We start from the raw sequence: 27,675 nt of genomic DNA, 5'->3' as shown, positions 1-27,675 counted from the left end.
TGCCTCTGTATGTGTATTTTGTGCAATATCCATCAATGACTATAAACCATATCTACATGTATAAAACCCCATAAGGCCTAAGCCTAAATTTTTATTTTGTTGCAATTGCACAACTTGCCATCGACAGTCTTAGACACTGGATATTGTCAAATGTACAGACTTTTTTTTTTTGTTTGCTTTTTTCATAGGAGTTCTGTTGATAAGTTTTATTAATTAAAAGTTGTTTCCCCCTGTGCTGCATTTCCTCCTGTGGTCTGTTCATTACATGGGGATTGTGCTGTGCTTTGTATGTAGCATTACTGTCATACTCTTAAAATATGACTTAAGTAAGGTAGTCAACCACAAAATGTTCCTTGCAGTAATATGTGGTATGCGCTCCCACTAGTCTAAACACAGCATTCTGGAATATACATTAAGTTTCAAAATCCACCTATTTTTAATCAATCTCAGGGGGAGGCCATTTTGCCACATGATGTCAACTTTAAATGACATCACAATTGCTCATTGCTCAAATAATGACTTACCGGTTTGGTAATGTGGCTGCACTGGACGTCGATCCCTGATTGGTCGTCAACTGTCACTTGATAGTCTGTGATGTCATTTTCAGTTGACAGCAAGTGGCAAAATGGCCGCCTCCTTAGATGGATAGAAACGGGTGGATTTTGCTGCTTGTTTCGTATTCCACAAACACATTATTAATCAAATTACTGTGTTTAGGCTAGTGGGTCAAAATAGAATATATTATTGTAAAGAACCTTTTGGGTTTATTTCCCCTTAGCTTATTCAAACGTGTAAGATGGCATCACTTAAAATATAGATCTTGAAGCACTAAATAGTTTAGTCTGGTATAGATCAAAGCAAGAACAAATGTGCCTCAAAGATGTCTGCCCACTCAAAAGAATGATTATGGTCTTGCATAATGCACAGTACTGTATACACATTACATACAACAATTTTGGCAGAGTTGGATTTCCAAAATAACATTCAACTTATCATCCCATGTGTTGCTTGAGCTTCTTTTTTTGTACGACAGATCCACTGCCCTATAAAAGTTGTCTACCTTACAAGTGCAACTCCATTTTTAGTTGTTTGAGATGCATTAGCTAGATGCTCTTCTAATTTAGACATTATTGGTTCTTTGTGCTACATAATATTTCATGGTTCTTGTCCTCATTAGGGTCTTGGTGTACTATTTCAGTTAACTTTGGGCAGAGGACACGCTGGATGGGTGTCAGCCCGTCGCAGGGCACAAACACAAGATGATGTTCACATTCACACCTGTCTCAACAAATTTTGTAATAATAAACACATATTACCAAGAGGACTTCTGGTGAGATAATCATGACAATCAGGTCTGCGTTTTAAAGCTAAGGAGCTGCCCACGTGGTGACTCACTTGTTTAGAGAATTCCACCCACCTGTGAGCTGGGACGTACAATCTCTCAGCCGAATGATGTGATGTTATAAAAAGACAGGATGGTGTTGAATGGAGAGAATATTGAATGGAGCTGATACACCCATGACATACCGAACAAACTCAAATCTAACAAACGCTGCAGGTTAGTAACCAAACACAGGTATAAGTGTTTAACATATATATCCAGGTAAAACAATTGAGAATGGATTCTTATTTGCAATGCTGACCTGGCTGATGAGTGTGAATGGTTGGCTATACCTGCGGTCTGCAACCTGTAGCTCTTCCGTCCCTCGCTATGGCTCTCTGTGGATCTCTAAAAAAAATAAAAGAAAATAATATATATATATATATATATATATATATATATTTACATATTTTTAGATAAAATATTCTTCAAATTAATGATTAAATAAATAAATGTAAAAAAAAAAAAAAAGTCAAATATTTTCAGTTGTCGAGAGACAAAAGGGAGATGGAAAGGTTTATTATTTAAATACCTAAAAATGTCCAAAAAGTGGCTGTAAAATGTCCAAAAGGTAAAAGGAAAAGCAGAAAAATTACCACAAAATGTCCATGGGAAGAAAAAAATGCACAAAAAAAGTTTAAAAAAAAAAAAAAGACAGAAAATTCCCATAACATGTACATAAAATTGCCAAAATGTCGAAAATTTAACAGAAAGGCAGAAAAGTTGAAAATATATGAAACATTAAAACTAAAATAAATCCAAAAACGGAAGATGAAAGGTAGCAGAGAAGAAAATGAATCTCAAGGCCCTCAATACATTAGTCTAGCAATATCACACTGTTTCGTTCATCACAGTTTTCAAATGTTTTGCGGCTCCGGACAGATTTTTGGTGATTTATTTGGCCAAACATGGCTGTTTTGACAGGAAAGGTTGCTGATCCCTGGTCTATAAAATTGCGCTCATAAAGTTACATACCCTGGCAGAATGTATTAAATATTGTCCTTTCTTTTATTCAGGGGTGGTGGTTATGTGAAGCCAATTATTACCTAAGTGTGTATGGCTAATCACTCTTGAAAATGGATCGATGGCTTTGTCAATTTTCAAGGCCTCAATGATGAGAATCATTTTTAGTCCATGTTGACTTGAAGTCCGGAGTCCGTGGACATCACCACATTCTGAATTTCTTCCCTTCACTGCATATGCCACCTTTCCAAGTCTGATGATCAGCTCACACCGACTGAATGGAGATTCTCTACTCAATAGTAACACATTTGGAAGTGTTAGACCTCCCCGCTGTGCCTTTCGAGACATAACCTGGAAATTTTTAGCATCTCAGCATGATGCCACTGAAAGTGGTGGATGCATGTAAGCAGTGAAAGAAGGTGGATGTGAGCGAGTAGTGCTAATAGTGGATCCCAGGCGGGCAGACGGCAGGGAGGATTGTTGACCAGACACTGGCACTTACTCAGCAAGTGGCTATATTTGTGTGATTTACATTTTTGGCTTTTTTTTGGAGTGTACAATATGGTGTTGTGGCTACCATGTCGGCATGTGAAAACAGCACGTGCTCTCATGACTAACTCATTTCCCCGTGTTCCATTCGAGTAAATACAATATGGACTTCAGTATGCCAAGAGTCATAAAACAAACATCTTGAAATGCGAATAAATGTGGGATGACGACAAACTGTCTACTGATAATGCTCATCCGTTGGTCACTTCATTAGGTACAACTTCACAAAGTGTCTTTTGTATAACAAGTAGAACGGCTTTCACACAACTAAAAGCATGGCCCCCCAAAAAAAGACGTGCACACTAGTAGCCCCCACCCGGTGCACGCCCCTGTCAGCGAACATGACATATTACGAAACCTTTTTTTTATGCCGAGATTGTGTGGTCACTATTACATTAGATTGACGTCACGACACTTTGATCGCCGCTCAGTTTAAGAAAATACCTGTGGAAAATTCTTTTCAACGGAAAATTGCTAAAACAAACCCGCAGGGTGTCCAAGTGCTTTGACCACGCGTCGCGGAAGGTTTAAAAAAGGGGGATAGGCATTAGCCAATCGTAAGTGAGCTTCATGTGTGATTCTGCATTGACAGTCCGCAAGTCATACTTTTGCTTTTATGTAATTCTCACATGCAAATGGCGTTGTTAAGGAGTCTCAACTACCCGGCTCACTCCACGCGAGACACGTAACATGGGATTCCACGTGCGGAGGTTGGCTTGTTTCTATAAAATGATTGACAGGACCATCTAGCAATGAGCTCAGCTCTTTGTATTTCCGTCACGTTTTCCATGGAAACCCACGATTTCTGACCAATTGCAAAATGACGGAGGCGGGGTCAGAATTGAGGTCGCGATGCGAGTTCGCTGATTGGCTGGTGTATCTAAACCAGAGGGAACCGGGGGAGGAACTGCCGACTACTGTGTCAGCCTGTCTGAATGCCGTCTCCCATTGAGGAATACTGAAGCGTACGTGGATCTCGTTTGCGCCTTTCGGCTTTACTTTTACATGACATCATATACGTCTGGAAAGGGCAATTTATTTCGATAATCCAGGTGAGTTTTGGCTGAAATTATTTTTCGTAGATGTCCTAAGAGCGTAAAAATAAGTTGCATAACGAAATACCATCTGCGCATGCGCAGCCATTCAGCTTGCTCTACTTTTTTACTTATTTCAAAGAAAAAATGACATTCTACTGTTTTGTGAATACCTATCGTGGAAGATTATGTATATTTGCGTGACGTGTGCCGTCTTGGGCCACCCGATCGTTGTTTTCCTGTCTGTTTTAAGGCTGTATCGTCACTTTTACATAACTGTGTCAGTGTACCGTGCTGTGGATTGCAGGTCAACGTGTGTGGATTGTGAATAGCAGGTCACTGTGGGTGACGGGGTAAGGAAGGGATGTTTTTTTGGCCATTTTCACGAGTTTTTGTGATATATATTCTTACTTTTAACGTTCAGTGAAATAATCGATTTCCATCAATACAATGACGTTTAGTGTAACATTGATTTAGTGAAAGCCTTTTTATAACATAGCCTGAATCACGTATAACCGGCATTAGAAATATAGAACTTGCCATTTTATTTCATATATAATGATGTTAGATATATAAATGAGAATTCTACAGCCGTATAAGTGTCAGGGATACATACATGGGTATGTGTTTTGCTCATAGGCCTCAACTGCTTACAGAGAAACTTTTCCCTTCCTTTCCCCACTGTACTGTACTGTCAAGATTAGAGCGACTTTGACAAAGCTTTTTGATTTCACCAATTTGAATATCTAAGGTTTTCTCCGAACGCGGCATTTCCATGGTTTTAATTTTTAAATGCCAACGAGTACATTTTGCATTGGTCTCATAATTCAGGAAGTCCTACGTTTCAATTTACTTGCCATTTGAAACGAAATGAATACTGTGTACCTACATCTTTTTAAACTATGTTACTATGTTTGGTTTTAAGTTGCATGTTTGTGCTGTAATTGACCAAACAATTAAGAGACATCCAATTACAATTTAAGTTAGAGACCCAAGCCCCCACCCAGCGTTTATGGGACTTGTTCTTCGAATTTCTGTTTGTAATGTGCAGAGAAAGTGCCATGCTTGGGTGAAATAGAAACTGGACAGCATTTGGGTTTATGAAACAAGGCTACAGTAGTTTGGATCCAAATCCATGTGACTGGAGCAGCGTTGTATAATGCTGTGAGAGCTGAGCTAGTGTGACTGGTTCAGCCTCTGAATGATGATGCAGAGCTGCAAGCCCTACTGGACTTGACTTCAGTTTCATTATGTCATTCTGAGAGTTGTGCGTTTGTGAGCATGTTTTTACGGAATTGTGAAGCTTTTGTCCTTGGAAATTTATTTTACTCCAGTTTTTCTCTTTGCCGTCAGTTATGTGTTCCCATTGGGTGTGGTAAGTTTTATAATGATTTCCTTGGCTTGGTGGCTTTTTAAGGCCTGAATTTGATGGTGTTAGAGAATGTTAATTATATAATTGTTAGTCAATAAGTGCTAATTAAATATTGCCTTGGGTACATGTTTGGATGGATTGTGTGTAGAATGCATATCATAAATTGTACATGTTACATAAATTATTATTATTTTTTTTTAACATGAGTGAAGGAGATGTTTGTTGTAAATCCGCTGATTGGCTAACATTGCTCTAACCTGTTGACACTCCTTGCTGTATCTTGACTGGTTATTGGCTTCAGCCAATGTCTCGTCTGAATATATTGTCTATTATTAGTCCTAACTTTAGAGCTTGTCAAAAGCAGCACGATGCGTGGTTGCTTGTTATGTTTTAAGAGACATCTAAACATTACTACCTGCATTTCTGTTCTTCAGAATGTTGTACACATGTTCTTATGTAAAGAGTGTAGAATGATCAGATTGCAAAAGTTGGGTTACATAAATATTGTAGCTGCAGCCTGCTTCGATTTGCAGTGCCTGGTACAGGATGGATGAAACAAATCTACTGTAAGTACCTCCTAAGGAAATTGAAAGATTGTTAAAATTGCTTCTTTTGTACATTATTTTGTATTATCTATTAATATGGATGTGATAAGTTGTGCTTTAACATCCTTTCAAGAGACATATTAGACATGATCTTTGTTATAGTATTTTGGAATGTTTACAATATAATGAAATGGCTATCAGACATACAGAATGCACATCATATTGTATTGTGGCTAATGGCCAATTCTAAAGCACAGTTTTCATTAGATGAGGTGAAATCATTGATAATTTGCTATACAATAGTTGTGTAGAATCTGTTTGCCATAATTAAATGTGTACATGTGGGGCTTGGTGTGTATATATAATTATGCATCCAAATGTGTTGTGTTGTGTTGTGGATGGGCAATTTGAGAGCACAACTATGGGAATTACAGACGTCTATTACAACAAATGTTTTAGGTTGTTGATTTGTCTTCAGGGATATTTCATAGCCTTTATACAGAACGGTGGAATTCCATTTTATTTGTGATTATGTGTGTGAATGCTAAACAGTAGTATTGGTTTATTTGGGAGACCGTGCCCTTTTCTTTAGCATCCATTGCTTGCTAAGCTGTCTGATCAGATCAGTCATGAAAATTTCTCCTAACCATTATTGATTGCTGCTATTTATAGGCTTAGATGTCAAATACACATTTTCTTTTAATTGTAGCGCACATCTTTACTGGTGAGGGATCAACTTGACTTGCACCCCACTGCAATACCATTTGTGGTGCTGCCATGATGAAGACAACCTAGACTCCCATCTCCTGTCCTTTGGTCCATTCCACGTCAGAGAACAGTGACCCTCAACATTACCTCTATTCAACCCTGGACGGGCGGGAACGATCCCGTGAAAGGGTTGGCCTTCAGGTGGAGGAAGGAGTGATCTCTCCGTGCTCCGCCATCAGCCAACTTCACCGCATGGCCAGCAGTTACAGCGAGGGTTGTGGCAGGAGGGATGGCGGCGACATGGACCTGGAACTGGGCTTGGCTTCCGAGGGGAGCGACAGCAGCCAGGAGCACCCCGCCTCGCCTGAGTCTCCCGACGACGAAAGGAAGCGGACCCGCTTGCACGAAGATGTGGAGATGGCCGGCTCAAGTGGGAGCGGGACGGAATCCCATGGCAACGAATCGCATGGGAATGAGTCTCATGGCAACGAATCTGTGGGCAGTTCGAATGGAAATGAGAAAGATTCCGCTCTCCTCGAGTCATCGGGAAGCAACAAGAGGTGAAAGCACTCTCATGCACTCAATCATGTACAAATATTCCGTCGTTATGTGGAAGCACACCATCTAGGTCATGGAAGTATGGATCATTAAATATAGTAGCTGGACCATTTTCTCCTGTGTGAGTCATGGCTGCAACGCTGTCTGCTGTCTTAAGACTAGTTAAGATGACAGAAAAGTCGCGTTTACAAGAACCTTAACTCTTAAACCATTGCCTAAAATCAATTTGCTGCCTTTGGGGGTCAAGTAATTTGTGACCAATTTTATTTTTGATGTCAATTTAGAATATGAAAGTAATATTTAACCTCAAATCTTAGCCTGCTGCACCTGGATTGTACAAATAGATGTCCTTTAGAGCCCTCTAATAGCGGTGGGGTTCAAAAGCCCCTTGTAGCCTTTGAACATGGAAAGGTCTGCAAATTCAATTTGATGCCTTTCTTCTACAAGGCCATTGTTGTCGTCGTTCGGACAGAAATTACTGTATGTCGTTTCTAACGCAATTAACGGTAGTCCAAGACACAAACCCGCAGGATGTTTTGCACTGTCCTGGAGCTAGATGGCCGAAAACCATTGAAGATGCTTCTCTTTCCAGAAACTGGCAATGTAGTACTATAATCACGAGAGTGAAGTGGAGCTATTAACCTACTTTCTTCATTAGCAGTTGTAACGCGTAAAGATGACAGTCAAAACATTATGCACCTTTACAAGGCCAAATCTGTCTTTTGTACAAATTTCCTTATCTTCGAGGATTCTTGTTTCTCTTTGTGATTATCATGTCACATAAATGTTCATGAACTATTTAAGACAATGTGGATATTTTCAAAAATAGAACTAATTCAATGAGTGATTTTATGGTTGTATCATTCTGTTTGCTTAGCTTCACATTGTTTGTCTGACATGTTCTAACAAATCCTTCGATCACTTGTTTTGCACAGTCTTGTTTCTGCCTGTTTAAATGTTTTTTTGCCGTACTCCCCAACAATGTCAATAATATGCTGCTTATTGTTGCAGCTCAAACTCTCACAGCTCCTCACCACCGAGCAGCTCCAATGCCTTCAGTCTGGTGAGCTCCGAGCAGGACAACCCATCTTCTAGTGGTTGCAGGTTAGTAGTACACACCTTAAACAGCCGCAAGTTACTAGTGCAGTCAGCATCATCCATGACCGATGAACATTTATGGTATGTGTTACTGATAGTCTTTTAAAGTTATGCTTAAAGGGGAAGTCAAACCTTTCTTTACAATCATATATTGTATGTTCCCCCCACTCATTTAAACAGCATTCTGATTAATATTGTGTTTGGGGGATATCATTTAAGAAGCAAAATCCACCTTTTTTAATCCATGTCAGGGGGGACGGACATTTTGTCACTTGCTGTCAACTGAAAATGACATCACAGCTGCTCAGGTGACAACCAATCACGGCTCAGCTTGAGAAAATAGGGGAGCTCTTATTGGTCATTAACTGAGCCCTGATCAACAGTGATGAGCCTAACATTGATACAAATATGTGGATTTTGTTTCTTTTTTTCATATTCCCCAAACACAATTTTAATCAGAATACATCGTTTAATGTGGTGGGGCTTCATAGAATATATTGTAAAAGAAATTTTGGAGTTGACTTCACCTTTTAAAAAATGGCGTATCAAAGTGAACCCTCAGAACTTAAACAATCCGCCATGTTTCTGGTTCGTGCTTTCGCCGCCTTCAAAGTTTCACTGAGCCTAAACTGTCAGAGGAGCGAGCTCCTTAATTCCTCCACATCAACATCTCACTGAGGGTGACTCACCTCAGTGCCAGTCATTCCCATCATCATTCTGCCACCAGTTTATACCTCCGCTCAGGAGAGTGCCAGCATTGGTGAGACCTGATGCACGTGTATTTGTCCCGTGTACGCTCTGCAGTAGCGAACAGTCGGCTAAAGCGAAAACCCAGAAAGAGCTCTTCAAGACCCTGAAGGAATTGAAGATGCATTTGCCCATGGAGAAGAGGAGCAAGGGCAAATCTACCACTGTCAACACGCTCAAATATGCTCTACGGTGTGTCAAGCAGGTGAAAGGTAAGAATTCGTCTTGCTCGGCCAACTTGTGTCAGTCCGCAAATGTTGTCACGCGTCAACTTCTTCAATTGTGGCGTTTTCCCTATTACAGCCAATGAGGAGTATTACCAGATGCTAATGATCAACGACAGCCAACCACCTGGTTTTGAAGTGTCATCCTACACTATTGAGGAAATCAACAGCATCACTTCCGAATACACCCTCAGAAACACCGTAAGCTCCCACATTTGTGATGACTTCACATACATTCATTTCGCTTCAGTTGCCTCTTTATACTGTACAATTTTTTTTCCCGTCGTTTTTAACTCCTTTGCTCCCAATAACGTGTAAATACGTTTGTTTGTTTTTTAATGTTTTAAGTGTCCCAAAGACGTTTTTGTTTTTTTTATGCTAGAGCATACAGAAGGCTTTGATGCAGCCTCTCAAACTGCAAAGAACGGTTGCAGAAATGGCAGTTATTACACAAACGGCCAGCAGGTGGCAGCAGAGCAAAGGAGATCAACCAAGGCCATGTAGAAAAAAAGCTAAATTACTGACAATTTTAAATAGATTTTTGAAAACTGATGAAACTTAACTCTCTTCTAATGCTAATTGCTGCAAAATGGAAACAGATAGAAACATACTTTTTTTTCCTGATGAAAGAAGAGACTTTAATCTTTCTTTTGATAGGTTCCATGCCTTTATAGCAATAGAACACAATATTCTGTGGGCCTTGCAAGATCAGTCAAAATTCAGTAAAACAGCCGGGAGTGAATGAGTTAACAACAATGCACTTCATTTCTTCCAGGACATATTTGCCGTGGCCGTGTCACTAATCACAGGGAAAATAGTTTACATCTCGGATCAGGCGGCGACCATCTTAAACTGCAAGCGTGAGGTGTTCCGTAATGCCAAGTTTGTGGAATTCTTGACGCCTCAGGACGTCAGCGTGTTCTACAGCTTCACTACGCCGTACCGCTTGCCCTCATGGAGCATGTGCACTGGAGCAGGTAACAGCAATTAAGACAAAGTGTTGCATTTTTAAAACACGTTGCACGGAGGTTTGATTCCCGCCAGCTGCACCAGACACGTGGAAAACCCACATGAAACCCAAATCGCACCACCAGCACACATAGTTCCTTCACATGAGCCACCCACTCACACATGCCTGTACACACATAGCACATATTTTATTAGCATAATCAATATCACACCTGCCAGACTGTTTCATATTAGGTGCTTTATAGCTATTAATAACTATTTTAATGGTACGGTGTTGATCTTTTTGCCAATTTTGTTGGGAGGCATACCACCTCCCAAAAAAATAAATCATCGTGTTTGTTGCCTCACTAAAATTTTGGTTTCGAGATGTTCCAGTCACACCTTTCTACACGAGTCCAAGTCACTTGATTTTATATATCTTCCGTTACAGAGTCCTGATTTAATACATTGTATTAAGAAAAAAAATGTCGTATGTTTATTCAAATGAATTTATCCCAAAATGAGACCATTTTATATGGCTAGCATGGAGTCTGGTGCAATAGTAGTTCAAACCATGCAAACAAATAAAATATTTTTTATAGACCCCTATAAAGAGGAATACAATTTTTAATCGGAGTAAATAGTATAACTACAATATTTAAGTCAAAATTAATTGCAAATTTTAAATCTGTTCTAAATGTATAATAATATATTTTCTAAGTTGTCATACTCTTGTTAACATAAAAGTGAAGAAAAAATGTGAAATGGAAATATGGCTGTATCTTTTAGTCATTGATACAGTAAATTCATAATAATTGAGTTACAATTAAAAATAGGTCCTGTACTGTAAAAAAAAACAAAAAAACAAGTGTGATATTGATTTTTGTTGGTGATTTTTCTGCCACTAGATGGCATAATTCTTTTGTAAGACATTGGTGACAGCTCAGTGCGTTTTTCTTTTCATGTTCAGAGCTATCTAATCTTTAACATCAAGTAACTGGTGAAATTTTGCAAATTTGTAAAATTGTAAAATACAACTTGAACCCAGTCTCCACCAATATATGCTTTATTGCTCAATTTTGATGTGGACGTGTCGACAGGAATTCCCCCAGTACAAGCTTTCCAAGTAAGGGGCGGTCATTAATCGCATGTTAAAAAAAAATTGTGGCGTTAAAGGAACTTTAAATTAACTCAAAATTAACGCACTCACTTTGACACCTTTAAGCATATCAGTAGTGATGCACAAAATAATGACGCTTACAAATTTCATTTGCATATCGTCTAAATAAACAAAAATGTCAGGAATTCCACTAAGTATACTAACAAAACAGATATCTTTTAAATGGCCAGTTAATCAATTGTACACAGTGCAACATTGTAACTTGATCGCATAACTACTTCTACGAGGTAGCTTCACATTCTGTCACAACTAAAATCACATTTTAGGGGAGTGTGTGAAATACACCAACTAGTCTGGTGTCCAAATGTGAAACGGAAATCTAAGTTTGTTGTTTGTTGTTTGTCATCACATTCCAAATTACCTTTTTTTTTTTTTTTTTTTTTTTTTTGGTCTCTTTGCGGCATTTAAATTTTTTTTTAGAAAGTACAAAATCAAATTGGATCTGTTTTGCCCGGTATCGATCAGCTGAATATAATTCACCCCAATTCTCAACATTGGTTACTTTGGTTGAACGGGCATATTTATTATTGCCCAACCAATATGTGGCATTTCTAGAGACTGTGTAAAGGTCATTAAGTAGGAGTTTTCCGAACATTTTTCGTTCTCATCCAAACTTCAACGGATGGGTAATTATGGTAATGTGCACTGTTGATTAAGTAGTCATCCTGCTTCTCCGCCCTCCTCCCCGTGTCTTCTTCAGAGTCGTCTCCCACGGAGTGCATGCAGGAGAAGTCCTTCTTTTGCCGCATCAGGTGAGTGAGAGTGCACAGCAGAACCTGTGATCCAACAATCCCTGAGTAAGCAAAGTAGTATGTGGGGTAGTAGCTGTGAGCTTCTGATTTTCAGACCCTGTTTCATGGCACTTCACCTACTAGGCTTGACATGGATATACTTGGCTCTGCCCAACTTATTTTGGCGTACTCGATTTTCCACTACAGAAAAGCATTGCCTCAGTCATTAAAGGAACCTGACCTTCAGTTTGAACTAAATTTAACAGGGATCATCAATCTTTTTGAAACTGAGAGCTACTAAAATTCTGATTAATGCCAGCAATAATTGCGACAACATCAACATATCTACAATTCTGCTTCAGTTATATGAATGAAACAAAACAAATAGAAATTGTTTACATGTGTTTCAGTGGCGGAAAGGAACATTATGGGGATATGAAATACTACCCTTTCCGCATGACTCCTTACCTAATGAAAGTTCAGGATGCGGAATTATCTGAGGAGCAGTTTTGCTGCCTCCTGCTGGCAGAGAGGGTGCACTCTGGTTATGAAGGTGAGAACACGAATAATAGCATTGGTCCTACTTAATGTGAGAAACATGATTCACCACCATCATTACAACATTATATATATGGAATTGAGTGTTTCTAACTATGATTTCAATTTGTTAGCTTTAAACACAGGGCTAATGCAGATCTTTTTTTTCTGTGTTTCTAGCACCCAGAATCCCTCCTGACAAGCGCATCTTCACCACCACACACACACCTAACTGTGTTTTTCAGGATGTGGATGAAAGGTGAGTAACTGCTTTTATGAACTTTTTGAACGATCATTATGTTGATGCGTATGGAAACGTTATGTAAATTTGTTAAAATATCCTCCATCAGGGCTGTTCCACTGTTGGGTTACCTCCCCCAGGACTTGATCGGGACACCTGTCCTGCTCAACCTGCACCCGAGTGACAGGCCTATCATGCTGGCTGTGCATCGCAAGAGTAAGGCTACATTTCTTTCTTGGCATTGATAAGTGCCATCTGGCCATGCTATTACTACTAGAGAATTCATTAAAACATACATTACTTCCATCACTTATCACCTCTCACACTCGTTCCCTTCCACCAACAGTACTGAAGTATGCCGGTCAGCCATTTGACCACTCGTCAATACGCTTCCGCGCAAGAAATGGGGAATACATCACAATCGACACCAGTTGGTCCAGCTTTGTTAACCCCTGGAGCCGCAAAGTCTCCTTTGTCATCGGCAGGCATAAAGTCCGCATGTAAGTCTTCGCATGCACTCATTAGAAGCTGTTTCACTTTGTCACTTTGGGGCATTTTTATTTTTTATTTTTTGTATGAGCAATTCTTATGAGGAACATGTAAACATTTCCTCAACTCAATTACAGAAGACAAAACAAAGTGGCGACTATTATTTGACCTTAATTTGGTTCATTGTTAGTCTTGTCCAAAAATAAACATTGCAACAACAAATTGCCCATTTATGTTGGATAAGTCCCTGAATCCGGTGAACCACATGCTAATCCTAGTAATGGGACTTAAGGCTCTTGACGGGAACCGTTCATTTCAGACACTGTCTCTTTCTGTTTTTTAGTTTTATTTTGAATCACCAATGTTTTACTCATAAACTCAACACTGATGTTAGTGATACATCGGAATTAGAGGGTTGAACGTCTCACTACAAAGACTCGATTCATTCGTGAACGTCACATTACTCGTAAATCCTTCATTTTCAATCAACTCGCATGTAAAGTCAGTGCAAATCCAAATTGTCCACTTTCAAGAAGTGTTTTACTGACACGAGTGATGTTACTTTCAGGGGTCCAGTGAATGAAGATGTTTTTGCGGCACTTGCTTTCAATGAAGGGAAGATGATGGACTCAGACATTCAAGAAATTAGTGAGCAGATCCACAGGCTCCTCCTACAAGTATGTACGCACATTATAGTTTATCTAAACGCTTGAACGCAGGCTTTTGCCAGTTTGTTTGACGGCCTCTTTATCCTTAGCCGGTTCACAACATGGGATCCAGTGGTTATGGCAGCCATGGCAGCAACGGTTCCCACGAACAACAGGTGAGCAACGGCTCATCCAGCGAAAGCAATGGGAAAGCGATAGCCGGGAACACGGCTGAGGAGACGAGCAAGGGCAAGCCCACCAGGACATTCCAGGAGATTTGTAAGGGAGTTCACATGCTGAAGAATCAGGACTCCCAGCTGTGCCTGCGCTCCCCGCCGCCATCACCGGCTCCTTCTCCATCCAAGCCCGAAAAGAAAAACTCTGATGGTGAGCTCACTTCAGTATCAAAACTTCATTTTAAGGATTTTGTTTCCTGTATAGAAGTGGTCTGAAGCAAAATTTAGTTCCGTTCTAACAATAAGGGATGTAATGATGTCCTAACATCAAGATCCGATAATTAACACGATATTGTGGGGAGGTTGGCGATTTAAAAAAAAAAAAAAAAAAAAAAAAAAAAAAAAAAAAAAAATCAGTTTCTGACGATTAGCGTGGATTTTAAACATAGGACCCAAAAAAAAAATCCTTTATGCAAATTGAACTGTTAAACTGCTCAAAAACTAGCCACCAGAGGGTGCTAGAACTGCACAAATTGAAATCAACCTGACTTTTTTTTTTTTTTAACAGATGTGCTGCTTTGAAATCAGTTGCTCCCAAAAACTTATAAACACTTTCTATTTTAATTGCAATGGTCCCAAAAATTTATGTATCCTTCTTTTTTTCTCAGTTTTTTTTAATTTATGCTAGAGCATACACAAGGCTTTGCTGCAGCTTCTGACCTGAAGAGGTCGCTTCAAGCAATGGTAGTTTTTACAAAAACAGCCAACAGGTGGCAGCAGAGTATAAGAGATCAGCCAGGGCCATGTTGCAACAAGTTCTTATCCCCAATGTTTTCAACGGGTTTGTGAGTAATGATGAAACTTAGCTATATTCTAATGCTTAATTGCTGCAAAATGGAAACCGATACAAATATACTTTTTTTTTCTGATGAAAGAAGAGACTCTAATCTTTCTTTTGGTAGATTCCATGTTTTTATAGCAATAGAGCACAATATTCTGTGGGGCTTGCAAAATCAGTCAAAATCCAGTAAAACAACGAAGAGGGTTGCTAATAGCATGACAATCGACAACGACATTGTGGTAGTTTTAGTATCGCGATATCACAATATTGCCGTTATCGTTAACATTCCTATCGAACATACAGGATGCGTTTATACTGTGAACAATCCTCACGTCGTACGCTGAAAGAACCCAGAGAAATTGTTGGAGAGTGTGGCAGCTCATTTGTTGTGCTAAACCCGTTAAATACATGCTACTACATCTTTCTGACACAAGTTTGTTTATTGTTCCGCAACGACAGTGTCCCAAAAGAGTCCTGCGGTGCGTCTGAAGGATTCTGCACCAAGAGATAGTAATGCAGCTTGCATGGATGAATTCACCTTTAAAGACCAGACTGTCTGCTCCTACCAGCAGATTAGCTGCCTTGATAGCGTCATCCGGTACGTGTGTGTGAATCCGTGTCTGTGTGGAATTTATATTGAAGACTTACACTCTATTGTGCCTTTTTTGCAGGTACCTGGAGAGTTGTAACATCCCCATCACTGTAAAGAGGAAATACCAGTTTTCTTCGAACACCTCCTCCAACTCGGATGATGACAAAAAGTGCACAGAGGATGCTGTGCAAGCGCCTGGTGGTTCAAATACAGGTGTGTGCTGATGATTCAGGGCTACACATACACACACATTAGAGGTGGAACGGTTTACAAAATCCACAGCTCAGTCCCGAACACAGCGATTACCAGTGAGTTGTAATTCCAAGTCGGCTTTTTTATCTATTAGAGATCTTGAGTGGGTGTGTAACAACTCGATTGTGGCGACATACGATGGTGATGTTATTATGACTCCAACTGGAGAAGCCTCTGAGCCAAGAGGCGCCCAGTTGCAATATGATTGGCTGCCGTGTTGCCAGAAGGATGTGATGCACATGTCGTGTCCTTCCTTGAACTTGAGTGTGAATCATGATGTGCCATCGTGACCATCCACGCCGCCACCTTGACCTAGTGCCTCTGGGCGGGTGGGGGGGGGGGTTTCGGGGGGTTCAGTTGTGGGACACAGATGAACAAAATGGTAGCTGTCAAACTGAACAGTTTGGATGGTTTCACCCCGTTCCACCCCTAATATATGTACAGTATACAGTGTTCCCTCATTTATCATGGCTGTTACGTTCCAGAAACTACCCGCGATAATGGAAGTCCGCGGTAATTTTCAAACAAAAGAAAAATCCCGTTAATTATATATATTTTTACGTTGATTATGTTTTTTCGTTTTTGTATGCTTTTTACTTTATTATAAATGCTTTTTCATTCATCATACTGTATATGTTCTTTTTTCATTTAGATTCATTTTTTCCATTAAAAGTAATTTTTTTTAATTTACTTATTATACAGCACGGTATATATTTTTTTCATTTAGTTTGTTTTTTCATTTTGGTATGATTTTTAGTTTATTATGAATGCTTTTTTTCCATTAAAAGTATGTTACTTTGTTACTTTACTTATTATACAGCACACTATATATATTTTCTGTCTCCGGCATGCAATGTCGAGGCACGACGGGACACCGTTGGAAAAGTCTCGTCGAGACGAATCTGTGAATGCCAGTATGTCCCCAGTCGGACGTAGTTTTCGAGAGATATGGCCGTGCAAAGACCAAAACGGCGAGGTCGCGAAAGATAAACCTACGCTAAATGAGGGAACACTATATACAGTACTCACAAGCTCAGATACACGTAGACATTTGCGTTCCAGCATGGACACACCCTCTCCATTTTTCCTGCATTGGATTTAGTGATGAGACTGAGAGCCAACAATGGGTGACTCTTTTCTTTAGATTCTTTGATGCTCCAGGGCCAGCCCGGATTGTCAAACATGAAAGCGCTCAAGAAGTCCGAAGCAGCAGTGGTTGGAGCACCCATGGGACCGCTTCCCTTACCCAGCAAGGCAGAAAGTGTTGTGTCAATCACATCTCAGTGTAGCTATAGCAGCACCATTGTGCATGTGGGAGACAAGAAGCCTCAACCGGAGTCTGGTGAGTTTTGTATTTGCAGTTCCAAATGCAATTCCTTCTGAAGCAGAACACAAAACGAAGCACTAAGATTAGGACTGTAATGCTGATTTACACAATACAGCATATTAGAGCAGTACCAAGATGCCATGCAAAAGCAGAGAGTGCAGAGTGTTAGATAGGAGCGATCCTAATGGTGACTGACGTTTATGAATGCGCTTGTTTTGACAGAAATAATTGAGGACGTGGCCGAGAGCCCCGCCCCTCCCGCCGCACCCGTTAGTGTGGTGTCTCCGCTGAGCCAAGAGAAAGAGGCCTATAAGCGGCTGGGACTGACCAAGCAGGTGCTGGCAGCCCACACCCAGAAAGAAGAGCAGGCCTTCCTCAACCGCTGCCGAGAACTCCGTAAAGCCAGAACCTTCCAGAAGGACTATTCCACACATCTGCACAGGCAGAAGGGGCCAGTCAGTCCTGAAGGTAAATAACAAATTGCACCAATTTTGTTCACTCCTTTGAACGTGGGCACCGTATCTTTCGGATCATAAGGCACATTTAAAATCCTTAAATTTTCTTAAAAAAAACAAAACAAAACATAACCGAATCATGCACCAGATGTCAGGTTCTCAGTTTGTCGTCTTTAATTCAACTTTCTTCCTACTACGCTCATGTTCTCATTCTCATCCGCATCTAATCACTAGCAGGTGTCCATGTTTTCTTCATACCGGAACTAGAACTACCGTATTTTCCGCACTATAAGGCGCACCTAAAAGCCTTCCATTTTTTCAAAAGCTGACCATTTGCCTTATAATCCAGTGCGCCTTATATATGGATCAATATTGAGCCGCAACAGGTCTCACTGTCAATACGCTATCGGTGACCCTGCATGGTCAGCAGATGATCCCGCCATCTTGGATCGCTAGCTAATACTAATACTTTACCTCAGAGAATATAATAAAACGGCTGTTTATTCATTTTGGGAGTGAATGGAGTTGTCAGAAAGTTGGTTTGTAATCTATTAATAAAGTTTGACTGACCTATCTGACTGTTTTGTTGACATTCCCTTTAGCGCAGCACCATCTAATGGATGCATAACGTAACCCCAGCCTCTACTGTAGTGCCTTATATATGGAAAAAGTTTTAAAATATGTCATTCATTGAAAGGTGCGCCTTATAATGTGGTGGGCCTTTATAGTGCGGAAAATACGGTACTTCCCAGTGCTTACGTTTCTAAGAATCATGGGATTTGAAGTCCAACTAACATAATGCTGCGGTAAGACCAAACGCAAGCTGAGCGTTTCTAATGTTCTAATGTGGGACCATGAGGTAAACTACTCAGCCAGCGACCAAGCTAAGAGAATGGAACATGTTCAGTGCTTTGTTTTGTTTACACTTGTTGAAACTGTCAGCCAAGGCGGTGTTTAGCATGAGCCGAAGTAATAACACAAGCGCCGGTCACCAGATTGACTGCGATGTTCAAACTTTTTTTTCCGTCCACCGAAGTTTGCCGTCCACTTCTGTGCTCGAAGCAACCCCCATGTAGTTGCATGGTGAACAAAAGTGAGCGAGACATGAGGCGCTACCCGATATATACCTAGCATAATGACGCTAAATTGATCAAATAAACATAATCACGCAAAGGTAGTATCACCCTGACCTTGATGGGTGACCACTGATACCAGGTGTCGGTATCAGTGCCAATACCAGTCTTATTTTAAGGTATCGGTACTCGTGGCGGTGACCGATACCATTATGGGCCCCCCTCTTGCAGCCATTTTATGATCAGGGACTAAAAATTAGAAATGACATGAATACAAAGTTGTCATTAATTACATCCCTGCTGAGCTCAATCAACAGAACTGGAGAGCTGTGTTGAGCGATATGAGTGGCTCAAGCTGGAGGCAGGGTTATTATAGTTTGGGAATATTTCATTTTAGTTAGGTTTTTATTTCGTTTGGTGTTTTGTTTTATAAATTTAGTTTTAATTAGTTTTAAGGGTGTTTTTGTTCGTTTTTATTAGTTTTAGTTATTTAATCAATGCTTTGTATAGTTTGTTTTATAGTTAGTTTCAGTATTAGTTTTAGTTTTAGGTTTTTCTTGTTTTTAATTATGTATTACTTTTGTGCAATATTTTAAAAAAAAAACACCATGGGAGTGACATCATCTGAAGGTGCTTTTCTATTGGCTGCTGCTAGATGTCGCTTCTGTGTGACACACTTTCAATTGTCCTTATTCCGGTTAATATCAAAATAAATCTACTTAAAATCACATTTAAAATCATCCCCAAATTCTCATGCATTAAATTAATTACCAAAGACTTAAACAAAGGACATTATGCTCTGATTATAGTTAGTTTTGTAAACATAAAATGTAGTTTCAGTTCGTTTTCATTTTTTAAAAAGCATTTTCATTTTTATTATATTGCATTAACGAATTTGTTTTTTGAATTTTAGTTTTAGTTTTTTTCGTTAGTTTTAGTTAACTAAAATAACCTTGACTGGAGGTGGCCGCTTCTGAATTTTGTACACAGGAAAAACCCTAATCAGCGTACAATTAGGATAACCTGTTTAACATAATTTAAAGGCGCCCGGTGTGCCTTATGTATGAAAATATTTTAGACTACGATGTGCCTCATGGTCCGTAAAATACGGCAGATGAATTCAAGGAAGTCCAATTTTCTGATCTCCTAATGTGCCACTTCAGAGCCATCAGGACTACGAGGTGCTGCCAAACAAGGCCCCACTAGGCCAGAGACCACTGCCAAGAAGGGGAACCGCAATCGGAAGTCCAAGAAGCCCCGCATGAAGCATTCCGAATCGTCCGACAGCGCCGTGTCAAACCGCAAACCCCGCCCCCCTCTTCAGGGCCTCAACCAAACGTCATGGTCCCCATCGGAAGCCTCCTTGTCCGCTTTCAGTGTGTCCTACCCGGCCATGGTGCCCGCATACCAACTCTACCCGCCGGCACCTGCGGCTCCAGCGCAGGTCCCCCGTCCCGACCCCTCCCTTCCCACAGGCTTTGTGGAGGGGCAGAGCAGCCAAGTCCCTCCCACCGCCGCTCCTTTCCCCGCGCCCATTGTTACGCCCGTGATGGCTTTTGTGCTCCCAAATTACCTCTACCCTCAAATGGGACCGCTCGGTCAAATGGGGCCTGCTCCCAGACCAGCGTTTTTCCTGGAGCAGACCCAGACGCAGCCTCAGTTCAACGGCCAGCCGCCCTTTCAGACCCCGCAGCCGGCGTACGCCCTGCAAACGCAACCTCCCTTCACCAGCCAGCAGATTTTCCCCGTTCCGACCGCCTTCCCATCGCAGCAGCCTTTCCAGGCCCGCCCGACCACCTTCACTGCCCAGCAGCCTACTTTCTCAGTCCAGACCCCGTTTGTCGCTCAGGCCCCATACCCGGCTCAGCCCTTCCCTTATAGCCTCAACAGCCAAGCCCCTAAAGCCTCAGGTTTGGAGTCCAGGGAGGGGGCGGCTTCTCGCTCCTCCACCCCGGCGTCCGGCGCGCGCGAGCGCACCACGTCGCCAACGCTGTTCGAGTCGCGGTGCAGCTCGCCCCTGCAGCTCAACCTGCTGAGCATGGAAGAGGGCCAACGCTCTGTGGAACGGCAGGACAGCACGGTGGCCTCTGCCGGACCGCCGGGGGCCGCCGCGACTATGAGTTCTGCTGCGGCAGCAGGCGCCGGGGAAAAGAGCGTGACGGCCTCAGCAAAGAATGAGAATCTTCAACAGGTGAGACTTACTGTTTTTTTTGTTGTTTTTTTTGCAATGAACTGAATTGTTGAATCTTTTCTTTTGATCGAACTGTCTAACTCAGGGGTCTGCAACCTGTGGCTCTTTTGTCCCTCTCCTGTGGCTCCCTGTAGATCTCTTAAATAATAAATAAATTCAAATAAATAAATAAAAATTTTAAATCTTAATTTTTTTTTCAATATTTTTTTTGTGATTTTCAAGCGTTCCAATGACAGACAAAGAACAATTAAATATAAATAATAATAAATGAATAAATAAATAAATCCACTAATTCCTGCTCCACAAAGGAATTATACAAGTAAAACGATAAATAATAACAAAACACAGACATGAACAATCTGAAATCATATCAAGCTAGGTCACCATATTGAAGAAAGGAGTCCAAGTCTTTTCTTGAGTTGAACATATATATTTTTTTTTTTTCAGGAGTACAGTATGACAGAAGTCCCTTAATCCAATAATTAAATAATTAGAATCAATTAATATTTTTAAGATGTTTATATTTATATTTATGATCAAATATTCTTTAAATGAATTGATTTACATTTAATGAATTACTAATTAAATATTCAAAAAATGTCAGTCCAAATTAATTTGGCAGAAAAAGAGAGCCAAAGGATAGATAAAAATGTTTTTAAAATTACCTAAAAATGTCCAAAAAGTGATCATACAATATCTAAAAAGGAAGCCGAAAATCAGGAAATTAACATAAAATTCCATGAAATTGCCAAATATAGCAAAGAATTAAAATAAAATAAAATAAATAAATAAATAAAAAGCAGAAAGGACTTGCCAAAAAAGTCATATATATATATATATATATATATATATATATATATATATATATATATATATATATATATATATATATATATATATATTTTTTTTTTTAAGAAAAGGCATTAAAGAATATGTATAAAATGTGCAAAAGAAATCCCGAAAATCACCATATAATGTCCACAAAATTAAAATAAATACATAAATAAATGTGACAATTGATAACAAAAAAGGGAGAAAAAATCTGAAAGTGGAAGACGAACGGTAGAAGAAAATGAATGTCAAATTATTGGATGCTGCATATTTTTTCCTGCAACAGGCTGCTGTGGAAGCCCATTCCCGCCAGTAAAAAAAAAAAAAAAGGATATTTATTTATTTATTTATTTATTAGGTTGTTTTTTTACTGGTGGATTCTTAACCCCCAACTGGTGGATTCTGACGGTGTAATGAAAAAAATAATATATATATATATATATATATATATATATATATATATATATATATATTTTAAATTTAAACTGGTGGGAATGGGCTTCCATAGGCTGCTGACTGTCAACCCCTGAAACTAACTCTCCAATATATAAACAAACGACTTTCCATACACCTTTTACGAGATACTTTATTTTTCTTGTCTCCTGATGCAGGTTGAGTCTCCAGAAGAAGGCGCACATAGCGACGGTCACTCCTCATCCTGCGACCTACTCGCCATCCTTCTCCAAGAGCAGGAAGACTCTCACTCTCACACCGGTTCGGCAACATCTGGCTCCATGGGCTCCGGATCAGGATCAGGATCCGGATCCGGATCAGGCTCAGGATCGCGATCCGGTTGCAATGGCTGCGGTACATCCGCAAGCGGAGCCTCGGGCAGCAGAACAGGTTTGTTGATACTCACCAACGCGATCTAAACAAAAGCTGCTTCGAAGCCTGTTTTGATTTGACTTGAGCTTGTTTCTCAAACGCCACATAGGGAGCAGCAACACCAGCAAATACTTTGGCAGTATCGATTCTTTGGAACATGACCCGAAGACGAAAAGCAAAGCCAAGACGAGAGGGGAAGGCGACTCTGACGGCGGCCAATCGCAGGCCAAGACGTCAGCCAAAGGAGAGGGAGAACATTTAATCAAGTATGTTCTCCAGGAGCCGCTTTGGCTGCTGATGGCCAATGCGGACGACAAGGTCATGATGACGTATCAAATGCCGTGCAGGTGCGTCCTTACTGAATCTTACTGTCGCCAGCCTTCCCTTGAGCACAACATCAAAATGCTTGCATCACTCGCCCCGCAGGGACATCCAGAAGGTTCTACGGGAAGACAAGGAACGACTGAGACAGATGCAGAAGAGCCAGCCGCACTTCTCGTCAGACCAGCGGCGAGAGTTGCTGGAGGAACACCCGTGGATGAGGAGAGGGGGACTGCCGGCTGCTATCAACGTTAAGGTCCGAAACCATTTGCTCAACATGCTACACACGCCAATGAACTAGAGCTGTCAAAGTTAATCAGTTCATCAACAAGGAATCGTCAAATAATCGATAACTATTTGAGTTAAAACCTTTTTTTTTTTTTTTTTTTTTTATTTAAAATTGTCCAAATCCTCTGACTTCAACATATGAACAGTAATTGTTCACAGATTTCTGGAGTCCTTCGTGAAAGAAGACTGATTATCTTCTTTGTTTAATCAAAATAAGACATTTGCAAATGTCCGTTTTTACTTAGGAAAACAACCACCGAACCAGTAACATAGTACAACATCAATCACCCCCTTTTTAACTCATTTACTCCCAAAAACGTATAAATGTGTTCTATTTTAAATGTCTTAAGTGTCCCAAAGACGTATTTATATGTTTTTTATTTATTTATTTATTTAATGCGAGAGCATACAGAAGGCTTTGATGCAGCCTCTCAACTGCAAAGAACGCTTGCAGAAATGGAAGTTGTTACGCAAACGACCATCAGGTGGCAGCAGACAAAAGGAGATCAACCAAGGCCATGTTGAGAAAAAAAAAAAGGTCAATTACTCACAATTCTAAACAGATTTGTGAGTAATGATGAAACCTAGCTATATTCTAATGCTAATTGCTGCAAAACGGAAACAGATAGAAATGTACTTTTTTTCTTGATGAAAGAAGAGACTTTAATCTTTCTTTTGGTAGGTTCCATGTTTTTATAGCAATAGAGCACAACATTCTGTGGGCATTGCAAAATCAGTCAAATCCAGTAAAACAGCTGGGAGTGAAGGGGATTGCTTCAGTAAAAATGGCTGGGAGTGAATGAGTTAATACACTTTAATGTAAAATTAAAAGGAATCCGGTTAGTCGATTAATCAGTTTAATAATCAATAAATTAATTGATTCTAAAAATGTTTGATAGTGAAAGCACTAGAATGAACACGTTGACAGGCTAATCAATGATTGTATATGGACAGAAGCGTGCCAACTAGTTATAGACCAATATGTTTCGTTTTGTTTTGTTTTGTTTTTTATGCCCGATATTGATACTGTGTATTACTAGTTAAGGAGGCTGATAACCAATATTTCAAGCCAATATTCATTTGCAGTAAATGAAAAATTAAAAGTTTAACTCAGTTGAAATGAAATGAAACATGTTTGTCAAAATGTTTCTAATTTAAACACTTTGAAGGTTTTTCTTTTAATTTTAAATACATTAAGAATAGACATCTTTGTTTAAAAATTATAACAATAATTGCAGGGCGCTTCCAAGGTCGTCAGCATGTGTTAAGCTAAATTCAAAAGTAAGCAAGTAAATAGCTCCCTCAAGTGTTCTACTGTAAATAACGTTTTCAAAAAAGTGTAGGGATTCCCCAGTGTCAGGGTTCGTAAAAGGTTTCAAAAGATCTCCACAGACAGTGGAAAATTGTATGAACATGTTTAAAATTTCTTTGCAACAAGTAAAAACTGTGAACATCTTACAAAACCTGATGAAAATACAAAATTTGTGGCGCTCGCAAGCATTTGATGCAATGTGAGATACCAGATGTATCGGCCTTCAGTTTCGTAAAAAAAAACAAAAAGCCATTTTAGAATCGGTCTATCCCTGCTGCCAACTCATTTGAAACGTGAACGTTTGTGTGTGTTCAGGAGTGTCTGTACTGCAAGGATGCTGCAGAGGAGCACATGGAGGAGAACCTCCCTGAAATGGACATGGGGGAGATGGGCGAGGAGTTGAGTCAAGAATGCGAGAATGCTCCGAGCCAATCGGAGGAGCCGCAGCCCAAACTGGACTCTGGCTCGTGAACATTCAACCGCCAGCGACTTGATGGACGCTAAACACGCTCACACTCAGACACACCACATTGTAAATGCGACAACAAACGACCGTGTGCCTGGCCGTCCGTCCGCAACAAGACTCGTCAACCGACACAGATGAACTGAACCTGTGAGGCTTGTATGGATCTGCCAGTGGGCTTGTGTCTGAGTACACTTTTCCTATTATTTAATTCCCCCCCAACCTTTTCCTGAAAGACGATATGAGCTGTCAAAAATGTGTAACCATATGGGAAAGTTCTGATTGTCATGAGCACAGTTTTGGGGTTTTTTTCCATCCCCACTCTTGTACTTTTTGGACCATCGCATAGCACTTCTAGTCAGGCAAAACAACTGACTCCTCAACAGCCAATCGAAATGAGGGGGACACATGCAGTCAAACTGTTACCTGCCTCAGCAGTGACAATCTGATGATTGAAACTCATCGTATTTATTTTGTCGACGACGTAAACTAGAACAGGGTTTCTTATGCTACTGCCAAATCATTTAAAGATTAAAATTGTATATATTAGTATATGACTACTGTCTATATTACACACTAAAAATACATCTGCAAGACCTGAAAGGTCACTTGTGTGATATCGAAACTGGAAAATGAAGCCTGCACACGAGAAGTGGGCAGCATAATTGATTCAAGTGAGTTTCCCCACCACCACCAAAGAATATGAAATACATAAGAGAGAAAAAAATTGAGCTGAGGAGGATTTTTATTTTGTTTTGTTTTTTCTCCCAATTTGAGGCAGTCATTGCCTTAATGCAGGGGTGGCCAACTTAAATTGGGTCCTCGAGAGCCCTTATCCAGCCTGTTTTCCATTTTTCTCTCCACTAACACACCTGATTCATGATCAGGATCATTAGCAGGCTTCTGCAAAGCTGGCTGATGAGCTGATGATTAGATTCAGCTGTGCTGAAGGAGGGAGACATGGAAAACTCGAGGACCGGACTTGGGCACCACTGCCTTAATGGTTTCCAGCACTGTTTTCAAATCCTTGAGTTTTCTGTGAGTACAGAATAATGTAGCTAATCAGGGGACCATAGGAAGGAAATATGTACATCATGTTTTTGCCAAAACAAGTCAGGAAACGGTCAGTTTTGCTCAGGTGCTTTGACAAACTGCTTCGGAATGTATCGCAGGCTGGACCAATGACATCTCTCACTCATTCATTTTGTTTGTCATTTGTTCCTTGCAGCCATTTTTTTAAACTCACTTTCTGTGGTCCTGTTTTGTCCATTGTATTTAATTTGAAGAAAAGTTTGTCTGTAAAAGGAGGCAGTCCAGCGTCATGTTACTGTGAGCAGTGAAGAACTGCCTCTAAACGTCCATGTGGACGATATGTGATGATTCCCTCACATGATGGTCTTGAACCGGCTGAGGAGTGAAGGCTTCTGTTCTGGGCTCCGTCTCTCAGTCGCACGGAGACGAGGAACCCGGACGCAAGCGCGTTTGCTCTTTACTGTATACTGAGGATGTCGAACGTTGAGAATGCAAATATGGTTCATACACCGGGAATTGAAATGTACTGAAAGCACGACATAGAAAAATGTTTTGCGCCTTAACTGTTTTCCTCAAAGAGGGAAAGTCCATTTTGAATGAATTCCACACTGGTGCGAGTTTGGAGCGAATGAGAGGAAACAAACTGCCTGCCCTGTAAATGCATATAAAGTATACGCTACTGACACATGAGCGTGTGTCGTGTACGTTTGTTTTGTTGCCACTGTATGAATCTGGTTATATTCAACTATAGTGCAGTTTTGTGCATTATTGTATGTAGGAAATGTGTGTTTGAAACTTTGACATAATGTTGTAATAAAATTACAAGAAGTAAATAGTGGAGATGGCAGCTCTGTTCACATGATGCACCCACAAATACTGTACTGGTATTTCTTACAACCAACATTAAGGATGTTGGATACCAGTACGTGTACTGAACCCTTGAATAGTCACTGATACCGAGAACCAGTATTTACACACACACACAAAAAACAGATCATTTTAAAGAAAGACCAATATATCCCAATATAGCATTTGTCCTTAAAATAGAATTTAAAAATGGGGGCAATGTGCTATTCCTCTACTTTCTAGTTCATAATTGTAAGACGGGCAACTGTATCGGCTGCCATAGTGAGTACTAATACCTTTAAATAAGGCCTGCTATTGGCCAAATACAATCCCTAGTATCGGTACTTGCCAATCCCTAGTAATAAATAATTTTATAGAAGTTCCTGTTGGGATATCTGTAAAATGTAGTTGATGTGAATTGGGAAACAAATGAGGTTAATTTTTTAAATTTCCGGTACATGCAAGTATTCGTCGCTAAGGAGACCTTTGATTATGGTTTATTCCATTCTTCTGCTACTTAATTTTTCATCTTTAAATTGACATATCTTCACCAAATGTTGTCTATGCAATCTATATGTTATTAGAAACACACACAGCAGACATGTCCACGTGAAAACTTATAACAATAACATTAATAATAATGCATATATTTGTGGAGACTGGGGTCAAGTTGTATTTTACTATTTTAAAAATGTGCAGAATTTCACAGGTTACTTCATGTTAAATATTAGATAGCTGTTAATATGGAAAGAAAAATGGCAGAAAAATGACTAACACAAATCAATGTCACACTGTTTTGTTTTGTTTTTTGTTTTTTTTAACAGTACAGTGCATCATTTTAATTTTATTAACTCAATTTTATGACTTATTATGAAATTACTGTATCAATGACTAAAAG

At 40.0% G+C, this 27,675-nt stretch overlaps 1 protein-coding gene across 2 annotated transcripts; it reads left to right on the top strand.

Moving 5' to 3' along the window:
- Positions 1–3,771: 3,771 nt before the first annotated feature.
- Positions 3,772–26,764, top strand: LOC144032929 (period circadian protein homolog 2-like). 2 transcript variants are annotated; one of them, XM_077540486.1, is made up of 22 exons: positions 3,772–3,945; positions 6,554–7,112; positions 8,122–8,214; positions 9,013–9,167; positions 9,259–9,380; positions 9,955–10,156; positions 12,008–12,059; positions 12,449–12,591; positions 12,756–12,834; positions 12,926–13,032; positions 13,163–13,316; positions 13,874–13,982; positions 14,063–14,339; positions 15,429–15,567; positions 15,641–15,774; positions 16,958–17,155; positions 17,363–17,608; positions 19,832–20,859; positions 22,302–22,533; positions 22,625–22,862; positions 22,942–23,092; positions 24,752–26,764. In XM_077540486.1, the coding sequence occupies exons 2-22, from the start codon at positions 6,805–6,807 to the stop codon at positions 24,905–24,907; spliced, it is 4,323 nt and encodes a 1,440-aa protein (XP_077396612.1). In that variant the 5' UTR covers positions 3,772–3,945; positions 6,554–6,804; the 3' UTR covers positions 24,908–26,764. The 2 variants fall into 2 exon arrangements, with proteins under 2 accessions (XP_077396612.1, XP_077396613.1); XM_077540487.1 differs by lacking the exon at positions 3,772–3,945 and adding an exon at positions 4,110–4,280.
- The last annotated feature ends 911 nt before the right edge of the window (positions 26,765–27,675 follow it).

Source organism: Festucalex cinctus, chromosome 13 (genome assembly GCF_051991245.1).
Source record: "Festucalex cinctus isolate MCC-2025b chromosome 13, RoL_Fcin_1.0, whole genome shotgun sequence".
Taxonomy (NCBI): Eukaryota; Metazoa; Chordata; class Actinopteri; order Syngnathiformes; family Syngnathidae; genus Festucalex; species Festucalex cinctus.
Note: the sequence above shows the minus strand (reverse complement) of the source record. Positions and strands in the feature narration are given on the sequence as shown.

Bases quoted from the DNA above. Each gene is read 5' to 3' on its own strand.
- LOC144032929 (XM_077540486.1), top strand. From the start codon at position 6,805: ATGGCCAGCAGTTACAGCGAGGGTTGTGGCAGGAGGGATGGCGGCGAC. The intron at 7,113-8,121 runs GTGAAAGCACTC...TTATTGTTGCAG, and splicing joins TCATCGGGAAGCAACAAGAG to CTCAAACTCTCACAGCTCCT. The intron at 22,534-22,624 runs GTTTGTTGATAC...AACGCCACATAG, and splicing joins AGCCTCGGGCAGCAGAACAG to GGAGCAGCAACACCAGCAAA.